This window comes from Ostrinia nubilalis, chromosome 2 (genome assembly GCF_963855985.1).
Source record: "Ostrinia nubilalis chromosome 2, ilOstNubi1.1, whole genome shotgun sequence".
Taxonomy (NCBI): domain Eukaryota; kingdom Metazoa; phylum Arthropoda; class Insecta; order Lepidoptera; family Crambidae; genus Ostrinia; species Ostrinia nubilalis.
This window is the reverse complement of record NC_087089.1, coordinates 16,090,652-16,103,794: the sequence shown is the minus strand read 5'-3', so window position 1 is coordinate 16,103,794 and position 13,143 is coordinate 16,090,652. Positions and strand designations below refer to the sequence as shown.

Below are 13,143 nucleotides of genomic sequence, written 5' to 3'. Positions count from 1 at the left end.
ATATCAGACAAAATATTTCTTTTGGTATGACTAGTGGAAGTATATTTAGGTACCTCGACCTGAAATTTATCTGAGTTTGGCTCCCACTTCAAACCTAGCGTTTTAATACAAGAACCTTCTTTATTGTCAAAGGAAAAATGACATTTTTCAAGTTTTTCAGGAGGAAATTGCGACATTAACATTGAGCTATTAGAGTACCATTTGTGCAATTCAAACCTTCCTTTAGCTAACAACTCTTGCAACTCATTTATGGTATTTAATGCAGAAGAAAGATCATTCTCGCCATGCAAAATGTCATCAACGAAGGTACTTTGAAGTAATGCCTTAGAAGCAGATGGAAAATTATCACCTTCATCCTCAACCAATTTCACCAATGTCCGTGTAGCAAGGTAACTGGCTGATGCTGTTCCATATGTAACAGTATCCAGCTGAAGACACTGTATATCATGCGATGGATCATCTCTCCACAGGATGCGCTGAAGTACTTGATACTGAGGTTTCACTCGAATTTGCCTGTACATTTTAGTTATATCAGACACAAAAACATAAACATAGGTACGAAATCTCAGAAGTATGGTAAACATGTCAGGTTGAACAACAGGACCCACAAGAAGTACATCATTTAAGCTCAAACCCGTAGAAGTGAAGAAGTGAGAATACAATCCTAAGCTTGGTAGTAGAGGAACTTTCCTTCAAGACAGCATGATGAGGCATGTAATATTCAATTTCATCACTTTTGTGTGGATTTATATGAACAAAGTGAGCATGGCCAAGTTTAAGAAATTCCTCAATAAAAGCTTTATAGGCCTTAAAAAAGTCAGAATTATTTTGGAATTTTTTCTCCAATGACATAAGACAACGAAAAGCAACATTGTAAGAATTACCTAGTTTTGGTAGAAGTTCTTTGTTTATTGGCAAATCGACATGATACCTTCCTTCTTCATCCCTGGACACAGAATCAAGGTAGCTCTGTTCGCACCTTTTCTCCTGAAATGACAACATATTATCATTAGGCATTTCTTCTAATTGCCAAAATTTTTTAATGTCGTTATGTAGGACAGACAAATGACATTGGCTTTTTAAACCCGAAACATGTTGACCTACCACAGACAATTCACCACAAAATACCCAACCAAATTCAGTATTTATTAATGTGGGCATATTTGGACCTAGATCGATCTTGCCTTCTCGAAGACATTTTGCAAAACATGAAACACCAAGAATCATATCAATGTCCTTAGACACATTGAAATTAGGGTCAGCTAAATGCAAATGCATGAGAGACGGCAGTGCCTCTTTAGACACATTGACCATTGGTAAAGGATCAGTAATAAAATCTAACACACCGAATTCTGAACAATATTTAAAATCAGAACAGTTAGAATAAACTGATAGTGCAACTTTATGCTTTATTTTACAAGTATGACCTCCCACCCCGGCCACAGTTTGACTAGCATCTTCAAAATTAACACAGTACAATTTATTAGCAAACGCAGAACTAATATAATTCTTTTGGCTACCTATGTCCAAAAGCACAGTGCAGTCATATCGCTTACCATCACTGTCACACACATTCACTAATGCAGTGGGCAGAAGGGACACTTGACATACAGAGGTACTATTTTGTGTAACTATTGAAGATGTCATTACAACATTACTCGGGGAATTGATGTGAGAATCATTTGAAGTAGAGCTACGGGCAGAAGTCTCATTACATGTCTGCGAATCAAGATGTAATAAGTGATGATGCTTTTGTAAACACTTTTTACAGACAATATTGGATGTGCAATTGCTAGTACAATGTTTATCTGATAAACAAACAACACACAAATTAGTTTTGTTAACAAATGTCTGTCTGTCATTGGGACTCAATTTAATGAATTTAAAACACTTGTAAGTTGAGTGATTTTTGTTGCAGTACAAACAAGAAAATAACTTACCATTTGCATTACTGCCGCTGCCAACAGTCACATGACTAGTGCTCTTTGCCGGAGGCACAACCTTTGTAGTGCTCACTGCTTCATCACGGCATAGCATATCTAATGCTTGGCAGCGCTGCTGTATAAAGTTAAGAAATTGTTGCAAACTAGGGAAATCACTGGAATCTCTATGCAATTCAAAGTCACGCAAAGAACTGTAATCAATTTTTGTTGACAAAATATGTATGAGAATAATATCTTGCAATTTTGAAATATTCAGTGATAATAGTGAGTTATAATACTGCATAAATTCATTTGTTAATTGTCTTAGTGTATAAGATTTACCATTGACTTTATGTAAAGACAAAATGTGTTGCAAATGATAATTAGTTATAAGAACCTTATTGTCATATCTTGATGTAATCGCAGACCATGCCTTCACGTAGTTTTCGTTCGTACATTCCAAAGTCGTAACCAAAGAGGCAGCTTCGCCGACCAAACACGACTTCAAGTAATAGAACTTCTGCACGGGACTTAAATCTTCATTTCCGTGTACCATAGTGACGTATAAATCCTTGAACGACAACCAGTCTCCATAACTTCCACTGAACTTGGGCAACGATATCTTGGGAAGATTCGGTTTATGCTGGTGCTCTTGCGTCGATCCGGAGTCACTCGCCGATGAGTTACAATGATGCTTCAGCGCCTCACGACGTTCACGAATGTCAGTTAGTATTCTTTGACACCTTGACTCGATTTTCGATCCCTCAGCGGTCTCTGAAGTATCCATCGATTCCAAATTGAGATTGACGTCCTCCAATCTCGTAAAAAGACTGCTAATTCGTTCGGCGGCAACATCCAACATGGCGGTGGATTTTACGGTAGAAATGTCCCCCAGCTCATTTTCCACAAGTGATATGCGGCCTTTGATGTATCTTCTCACATTTATCAATTTTTGCTTGTCTTGATGAGCAAAATCACTGCTGGTATCCTCGCCGGTTAGGGGCATTTTGAAAGCACGCAATAAGTGGTATGCAATGCGTTAACGTCACCCCGGGCCGGCAGCACACAACACGAAAAAAACTGCTATAAGTACAGATTCTCAGTACAGACTCCTACATCCAGCTCTGAAGGACCATGAACAGAGTGATGCGGCAGGTACAAAAGACACTTAACTTCAGTGATATTCTATTTATTGAGAAGATAATTTACAACCATGTGCACACACTTGAATGGTAGGAAAAAGAGACCATAGAGAGGGGCCATAGAGCATACAACGCTTCTGGGTTGCCAGATATCGTTATTACATTTTTACCAGGTGTGCTTTGTCCTATATTCTGAAACGTTACATTACTCGCCAACGTAGCGGCATACAACAGGCGTTTTTACGGGCGCTTTACTATTTTGCTATACGGCGCGAGTCGTCATGATGAATTTCCGTTCATTTACATACATATTGGACTGAGTGCTGGCAAAAGTTCCGGGACATACAGGGTGTATTTAATAAATACAGATTACACTAATAGACATTGGAAAAATTTCCTGGAAAACGAACAGGACTTATTACGGCTATTCTATAAAATAATATTACCTAATTATGACATTATTGGAATTGACCCGGAGTTGAGTTAATGAATTTCGCAAAAATATTCAGTATCATTAACTTGATATTTTAATTAATAGACTATTAAAGCAGATAATGAAAATATAAAAATATTGTGTTGCAATTGCCCGGTGGAAAATTGCAGGAATTTAATTATGTATGCATCAAAAAGTCGCTGACAAGTCAATTATAGGCACTGCTTTCAGTTGTGAGAAAAATAATAAATATTAAGTAAATCATTATTGCTTGCTTGTGTAATTTTAGCACATAATATACTAGCGACCCGCTCCAGCTTTGCATGGGTGCTAAGTATACATATAAACTTTCCTCTTGAATCACTCTATCTATTAAAAAAACCGCATCAAAATCCGTTGTGTACTTTTAAAGACCTAAACATACGTAGGGACAGACAGCGGAAAGCGACTTTGTTTTATACTATGTAATGATTTATTTTATTCATACAATAGGTTGTTTATTTTATTTGATTTTAAGCAATTTGAAATAGTCGATGATTAATTTCATATAATGATCGGAATAACTTTAAAAAAAGTTATATTCAGAACTAAACCGGTGTGTTACGCCCTGTATAGTATGAGTTGCAGCTTAAATGTAGCGGCTAAGTACTCCTTTGTTGCCTGGAGACAATGAAGGTAAGAAAGGCTACCTCGCATTGGCCGCCATGGGCACAGTGGATAATAATATACTCGTCTCGTATTATCCATAGAGATATACGAGTAGAGAGATGCCAACTAATGCGTTGAAGTTCGGTACTCAGTGTCGCATTAGAAATTCACACAGCAAAGTAATCAAAATTGTGTGCTCATTATCCACTGCGGTTACTCAACGTTCGAATAATCTTTAGTACTACGATATTTTGAAATAGCCACTGAAAACATTCAATAGTTGAAATCAATACCAGCCGTGGCAGCCATTATGTAAATACCACAAAGTGAAATAAGTTCCTGTTTAATAAAACACAAAGCGAATTATCTCCCCGAACTCATCAGCCGTCGTCAAACAAAATAAAACAAATTGAAAATACATTAAATATGCATCCAAAATTTTATATTAATATTTCTCACGCCGATCGGGCCAAATGAAAATGTAGAGCTGAAAATGTTTTCCGACGATTTCGGTCATTGTGTTCATTATTGTCGTATCGTTATGCATACAATTTTACAATTAAATTTTGTTATATTTTACATCCAATTTCAATTTAGGTAAATAATAAAAATCGTAACGATTGTACATACGAGTACATAGCAGTGTTTCTTTGACAGACTTGTGTACTTATTGAAAATCGTTCTTGGTACACAGTTTTATCTATTTTATGTTTTGTGACTGAATTTCAACTGTTCTATGTTGATAATTAGCTAAATATTTTCCATACCAATGGAGAAGAATGACTCATTGAGATACTTATTTAACTAGTTAAGTTAAAATAAAGTACATTCGGCAAGACATAACTATATTTTTTTAGTGCTAGATATCAAAAATTTCACTGGATCATTATAGTATTTTTTACTTTCCTTTTTTGGCTATAAGTATAACTAGCTTTCCGCACGCGGCTTCGCGCGCGTGGACTACATTATTTACATATTTTACGGATCCCTATTTTTTCCAAAATAAAATTTAGCCTATGTTACTCGTGGATAACGTAGCTTTCGAATGTCGTAATTTTTAAAAACGGTCAAGTAGTTTTTGAGCCTATTCCTTACAACCAAACAAACCAACAAACAAAGTTTTCCTCTTTATAATATTAGTGTAGATAAATAAGATGAATTCAACTTTCTTGAACATTAAATCATAACCAATCCTCATTACCTTCATTAATACCCGCCTGTACCTTCATAAACCAATAACCCCTAAGCGAAAATGTAAACAGTTTCCAATATGGAAAAGATAGTAAGCTCACTGAGCTGAAGGCCAGTCACAAATGATGTTTAATGCTCCTTTGATATGCAGATCCAGGTTTTACGCTATTGAATACTGATGAGCGTACATGTTTGTATAATGGATCATAAAATCGCTTTGGTTAGGCCCGCTCTATAATGAGTTTCATAGTTCGCGCTCGACTAATCAAGGTGAGTAAAACAGCAACTTCATAATTTTGATACTTGCGCTAAAATTTTATAGCCACGATCGCCGAACGGTGAAGGGGTCGGAGTGGCCGACTCGAGATCCGAGAAACGCGGGTTCGAATCCCACCGCCGCGACTATTGTATTGAGCCCACTCGTAACACAAGCTCATTTAGTTTAACACGAAGGGCTAATGGGACTAATAGTAATTTGGGCAATACAAATTGCTAATACGAGTAATATTAAAAAAAAGATGGACAGATTTTGACGTATAATTTGGTTACAGACAGACTTTGTGTAATGTATTGTGATTTAATATTATGCTAGTAGAGATGAGATGATCCATTTGAGATGTTTCTAAAAGCATTAATAAAGAGATTGTACCTGGAAGATGGGCATTTAGGCTACCTTTTGTCGTTAAAATTGAATGGGTGAAAAAGATGAAAATAGCTTGAATGGGGATTTCATATTTTCTCATGTGAAGGCGTGAAAAATTATGAATGAGACTCGCGATAAGAAACTCTCTGAAGCAGACTGAAACCCACGCGGATGAAGCCGCTGACAAAAACTAGTTCATAAATATAAACGTATTTTTCACATCTTTTTCTTGTTGAATTTAGGCTAAATATGCTTGTAAATCTGTCATGGTAACTGTTTTCTATTTGAATTGATGTTAAAAATTACTTCAATGAGGTTCTTTTGGGCTTACACAACCACATTGGTATCACAAGTTTTAACGCGAGCTAAACCGGACTATTCCCCCCTCTCGTTCCCACCGCTGCAACTCCTGTGTAGCCAGGATCTACAGCTTGACCGCCAATAAAAACTCAACCAGTGAAGGCAACCAGAAAACGCTAGCCTAGCCTATAAAAGATAATGTAAAACAAATTCGACTTCTACCGTGTGTATCGGCCATAACAGTTTCCTAATCCCATAGAACCGAGCCATAAATTGAGTTTACAAATTATGGAAATGTCCGGTTGTCCGGTAAAATTAAAGTTTTGTACCGTACACTACGGTACCCTGCGTTGGAACGATAAACCGTTCCGGACACCGTAAACCTTTATCAGTTTTCATCCGTAATTTCGTTCCGGAAAAATTACGATGTATTTTAAACGGGGTAGTTATTGTATTTATATTACGATGACGGTTAAATTGAACAGTCTTTCGGGCTTTTATACGCTGGATATTTTAAAGCTTTTCAGCTGTATTAAAAACGGGTTCATATAATTTTTTGTGTTAATATTCAACCTGGATGGGGGTTTTATGGCACAAAATGACTAAGTAATGGTCTGCAAAACTACCTTGGATATTGATTACAGTCCCTTTTCCTTATCTATCGCTAGTTTTCTCTCTCATTCTCAACAGATGTGACGAAAATGTGTAAATGAAGCAAGCTTACATTTATATTGCTTACAAATACATGGTATTTCTGAATACGTAATAATACTGCGATTTACTATTGTAAAGCTATCTAATATCCAAAGTTTCACCAAAACAGTAATAGGATTCTATAGTTGAATCAACATTTATGAGACATAAATATTGACTGTACTATTGACGTGGCAAATATAGTGCATGCCTGTTTAAAAATATTGGATCTTCAATATGCGGCGGCAGAATATCAGATTTTACGTTTTTGTTGCAAAATAGCACTTATTGTAACTGTATACGATCCCGCTAAGCTTGTGCAGTTATTTAAAGTTGCCATGGAGTTTATTAATATGAATAAGACTCAAATTGTAATCGTTTTGCAACAGCCCGCTAATTAGGTCAAACAAATCTTCCTCATCCGAAAACCTTATTAATTCAGTTCGTGACTAATAACGATCAGGGGCAAAATGGCGAAAACCAAATTACTCCACTGTCACGTAATCTAAAGCTGGTCTCCGGTAAACATCTGCGAATAATTAAGGTCATTGGGAGACGGGGAATCATTCGTTTGGTGGAGTAAGGACTAGGTGCGTTCGTTCGTTTCAACCATAGAGATATAGAGAGATGCCAACTAATGCGCTGAGTTCGAAACTTAGTGTCGCATTAGAAATTCAAACTCACAAAGTAATCAAAATATGTGCTCATTATCCACTGCGGTATCGGTACTCAACTTTCGAATAATCTGTAGTACTACGCAAGCAATGTAAGCTGTTTGCATTATGACGTCGCTTCTGTCATCATTGCTTACACGAGCAATGTGTTCTGTTTTTGGGCATATTGCTGCGACACTGGTCACGCCCCCTTGCCATTTCTCCTTTAGTTTCTGTGATTTGTGGTTTCTGCCAAATGACGTCCACTGCTGGACAAAAGCTTCCAAGGATTTGCACAACGACCGATCTTGTGCTGTCTGCATCCAGATGCTTTGATCATCGGTCCACATAGTGGGGGGCCTGACCACACTACGTCTTGTGGCCGCCACTTGAGAAAATTCTGCCCTAACGGCCATCAGTTTTACGAGCTATAGGACGAGGGTCTATAGTTGGAACCCTGTCGCCGCAGTTCTATTGTAGTGAACCACTCTTAACATTTAGTTTGTGGGGTTAACGGGAATATACGTAATTTGAGCAATAAAACTTACTGATATTCTTTCTGAAACAAAAAAAGATAAGGACTCAAATCCACCACCATTACATAAGCTAAAAACTCGATTGCTTTGCCTCTTTACGAAAAAAAACGTTTCCCTCATTGAACGACTGCGTACTTTCGGAATCCTTTTTTCGTCAAATTAAAACGAATCGAAATTACATTTTCCTTTACAAAAAAGCGGACAAGTTTGTTCGAAGTTCGCGCCCGAGGCAGTCCCAGACTCGTCCGTCCTCTTTTTAGTGCTTAAAATTCTATTAACGCGTTTGTTCCTTTAAAACTTTCGGTAATGTATCTTTTCACGTTTTATAAACCGCTTAATGTTGTCCAGAGGGACGCTGAAGTCTAGACGTTTAATTTACTTAATGTAAATAAATATTCTGTCCTGTTACCCAGAACTAAAAAATGTGCTCATTAGTAATAGACTAAGAGCTAGTGAACGCCAGACCTACGTTATTTTATAAAGGCTGAAAGTTTGTCAGCGCATGCTCCCAACATAGCTAAGAACCATGGCCAAACATGAAGTTTGGGTCATGGTGGCTTTGGCAGACAGACGGTACTAAAGGTGTGTAAAATACCAACTTAATTACGTCAAAGTATAAAGGCTGATTTTTTGATATTTCCTTCAAAATGTTATTAGAAATGACGTCATTAATTGACAGACACCTACCATGGTGGCAGCCCTTAGCCAGACGCCTTAAAGTTCATGAAAATGTAGTCCTACTTACGTCATACTATAAAGGCTGATATTTACATAAAATATTTGAACTATCATTTGATGAAGTTTCCTCATCAGCCAGACACTTCTGATGGTTCCTTCGCCTTACCAGACAGCTTTTAGGGTGGCTGAAATTGCGAACGCGAGGCACTATAAATATTGTTTTTTGTACCTTTTCTTATGTTACTCAAGTATTTGAGTCTGTAAATCATCATCTCATGTTGATGAGCTGATGATGGAAGGTAAGTACAACTCCTTAAAGCTTAGGTAATCCCTAATTTTAAAGTGATTACCTCTGAAAGTTGCCTAGAGTAAAGTTCTTAGCAACATTATCATTACCTATGTTAATGCTAATGTTGCTAAGAACTTTACTCTAGGCGTTTAGCAACTATTTTGAAGATAAAATTTGCGGCACCACATTTTCCGCGTATATAAATTCTAGTGAGGATTTGGGGATCCTAATTCAATATAGAATTGTTATAGTATTATTTGATACTATAAATTTGATTATACTATGCATAGTAATAGATATATCGTGATGGTTACGCTGGTAGGATACTCTGCAGCGCAACCACTTTCAATAACAAAATACGGCGAAACCTGTGACATCATTTTTTTTTAAATAGGACTAGAATTTTATAGACATTTCAAAGATTTATTTTAGAAACTTACACTAGACTAGTTAAATCAAAAGTAGTTCCGCCGTGGGAGCATGACGTGAATTATCCTACAACTCCTAAGCGTTAAGGAGTTGTACCTTCCATCAACATGGGATGATGCTAGCTGATGCAAACACCCAAATAACTTTAGAAACTATACTTATATATACTGGTTAAGGAATTGTCCTCCAACTCCTAAGCCTTAAGGAGTTGTACTTTCCTTCCATCATCAGCTCATCAACATGAGATGATGATTTACAGACTCAAATACCTGAGTAACTTAAGAAAAAGTACAAAAAACAATATTTATAGTGCCTCGCGTTCGCACTTTCAGCCACCCTAAAAGCTGTCTGGTAAGGCGAAGGAACCATCAGAAGTGTCTGGCTGATGAGGAAACTTCATTAAATGATAGTTCAAATATTTTATGTAAATATCAGCCTTTATAGTATGACGTAAGTATGACTACATTTTCATGAACTTTAAGGTGTCTGGCTAAGGACTGCCACCATGGTAGGTGTCTGTCAATTAATGACGTCATTTCTAATAACATTTTGAAGGAAATATCAAAAAATCAGCCTTTATACTTTGACGTAATTAAGTTGGTATTTTACACACCTTTAGTACCGTCTGTCTGCCAAAGCCACCATGACCCAAACTTCATGTTTGGCCATGGTTCTTAGCTATGTTGGGAGCATGCGCTGACAAACTTTCAGCCTTTATAAAATAACGTAGGTCTGGCGTTCAGTAGCTCTTAGTCTATAACCTTTCTTTTTACAATTTTCTCCAATACATTATTATCTATGTAAAGTAGGTTCCAAAGCTCCCGTACATACTGAAAAAGCACAGCGGAGCTTTTACTTATGTAAATTATTTTATAGGTAAAAATAACGTAACATAAAATCTTAACATTATAATTTAGACATTATTACAGTTTAAACACCTAATAGGCTTAAAATCTAGGGTAGGTATATTGAGGTAATTTCTATTTATAACGTAGATCCAACTATGCAAGTTGAACCCTCTACTGAATACAGTCACTTGAAAAAGGGAGATCTTGTTAAACTGGAAAAATTTAACATAATTTCCACACGTTAAAAATAGCGCACACATATTTATTAAAAAAAACATCTAGGTGCATCTACAATGCGAGAATATTAAAACATTGAAGCCAGTGTTTTCAGAATCTTAATAACTTATCGATACAATATTCACAATTACTAATTAAATGTTAATGCATCAACAGCAATAAAAGAACACAAAAATTATCTTTTCATTCCATTTCATTCAAAAGAGTCACATGTTTTTATCAAGTTAAGGGACGGAATTGCACAACAGAACGAAACAACGATCCATTGGCAGTTAATGGAGTGGTCTCTCATTTCCTTTTCCATTTCATAATCTATTTATTTACCCTCGTGCATGTTTCCTCGAGTGTTTCTGTAACATTTCTGCAATATTTTCGGTAATGGAACGATTTCATTAGTAAAAGTATGAGCAAAAGGCAGTGTGGGGACACATACACCGCACATCGAGACGCGGCGACCGCCCGCTCGGCTCGCCGCCGTGCCACTGCTGAAAGAATTTGACCTACATTTGATTGCGCCCGCACCGCGAGTGCGCGACAGAGACAGCGCGCATGCCGTCCTACTCATTCCTCCGGAGTAGCGGGCGGTTGAATATTATTTTGTGCGATGACAAGGACAGCATTAGTATAGCCGTCTTACTTAGTCTAAAATTGTGTTAGGTAGTCTAGTAAATAATCTACCCATTGTTATTATTTTTATGTACTAGGAAATATATATAAAGGGTGCGAATACAATAAGATTTTACCATTCTGCAATCCGAGTTTTATTAAGAAACATCTCCCACTACACGCAACAATACCAACAGTGGTGACCAACCGACGTTTACCCGGCTTCACTGAAACATATTACTATGGAGGAAGAATTCCGCGATGCTGTACCCACTGCGCTGCGCTCTGAAGAGAAAGAAGTGTCAACAATTTCACTGCAATCAAGAATACCTGCGTTCTGGAGAGCTCAACCTAAACTTTGGTTCGCGCAATTTGAAGCTGTGGTTTCTTCGTGCAAGATCGGCGATGAACAGAAATACAACCTTGTTATACCGGTGCTGGAACGAATGGATATTGAACAAGTCAGCGACATCATCTGCAAGCCACCCGCCACTGGAAAGTACACAGCGCTGAAGAGAAGATTACTGTCAGTATACGAAGAATCGGAATCCCGTCAATTTCAAAAGCTTCTAAGCGGCCTAGAGCTTGGCGATCAGAAACCAACACAACTACTGCGCGTTATGCGTGACCTGGCCGGCGAGAAAGTAACCGACGACGCCCTGAAAGTGCTTTGGATGGGACATCTACCCTCACAAGTTCGAGCCGTACTGTCTGTGAGTACTGAATCATCTCTAGACACACTGGCGATCATGGCAGACAAGATGATGGAACACACAGATCGTAACACCATCGCAGAGATTGCTTCATCACCATCACAACCGTCGACAAGTCGAGACCCACATTATGAACTTCTGTCAAAGCAAATTGAAAAGCTCACACTCGAGATAGCAGCGATACGTGAGAGCAGGACAAACTATCGCCGTCCTTATCGTGCACGCTCAAGATCAAGGTCTAGAACAAATGGCAAGAAACCTGGCGATCCCGGTTGGGAATGTTTTTATCATCATCGATTTGGAGATAAAGCGAGGAAATGTGAGCCTCCGTGCGCTAGAAAACCGTCGTCGGAAAACTAACGTTAACACCGACCGTGGCGGACGTCGGTGTTACTAAACTGAACAATCGCCTTTGCATCACTGAAAGAAACACTGGAGAGCGATTTCTAGTCGACACCGGCGCAGATATATCGGTCTTAGCGACAAAGAATAAGCGAAAACCGATAACGTCTACAACCTACGCCTTATTTGCTGCCAACAACACACCAATCAAAACGTACGGCGATAAAACAATTCATTTGAACCTGGGACTTCGACGCAGCTTCAAGTGGACATTCATCGTGGCCGATGTGAAGATGTCAATTTTGGGTGCAGACTTCCTACGACACTATAAGCTGCTGGTGGACCTACATCACAAGAAGTTAATTGACAGCGTAACTGAACTATCTGTCAACACCGTCGAGATACAGACAAACCAAGACGTGTCAATTCATCTGGTTGAGCCAAGCCATCGATATCACAAAATACTTCAAGCCTACCCTGAAGTCCTCAAGCCAACATCGATGAAAACGCCCGCTAAACACGGCGTTAGACACCACATTGAAACCGTCGGCCCGCCGCTGTTTGCCAGACCACGCCCGCTACCGCCAGATAAATACAACGCAGCCAAGGCAGAATTCCAATCCATGATGGAACAGGGAATTTGCCAGCCGTCGAAGAGTCCCTGGGCGAGCCCACTACATGTTGTGAAGAAAAAAGACGGTACATTGCGAATATGTGGCGACTACCGTCGATTGAACGCGGTTACTTTACCTGATCGATACCCGCTGCCAAGAATACAAGACTTCACATACCAGCTACATGACATGAAGATTTTCTCTAAAATTGACCTGAAAAGAGCAT

The 13,143-nt window shown here is 38.3% G+C and overlaps 1 protein-coding gene across 1 annotated transcript; it reads right to left on the bottom strand.

Moving 5' to 3' along the window:
• Window positions 1-675: 675 nt before the first annotated feature.
• On the bottom strand, window positions 676-2,954 carry LOC135087031 (uncharacterized). Its single transcript, XM_063981886.1, has 3 exons — window positions 2,320-2,954; window positions 1,941-2,058; window positions 676-987 (listed from the first exon to the last, which is right to left on the bottom strand). The coding sequence occupies exons 1-3, from the start codon at window positions 2,926-2,928 to the stop codon at window positions 959-961; spliced, it is 756 nt and encodes a 251-aa protein (XP_063837956.1). The 5' UTR covers window positions 2,929-2,954; the 3' UTR covers window positions 676-958.
• Between the last annotated feature and the right edge of the window lie 10,189 nt (window positions 2,955-13,143).

What these genes read in the sequence shown, in the direction of transcription:
- LOC135087031 (XM_063981886.1), bottom strand. Translation starts at nt 2,928, where the DNA reads ATGCCCCTAACCGGCGAGGATACCAGCAGTGATTTTGCTCATCAAGAC. An exon ending in CATCAAGATATGACAATAAG is followed by an intron (nt 2,059 to 2,319) that starts GTTCTTATAACT and finishes AACTTTATACAG; the next exon opens with CAGCGCTGCCAAGCATTAGA. An exon ending in CAGCGGCAGTAATGCAAATG is followed by an intron (nt 988 to 1,940) that starts GTAAGTTATTTT and finishes TTGTCATTTCAG; the next exon opens with GAGAAAAGGTGCGAACAGAG.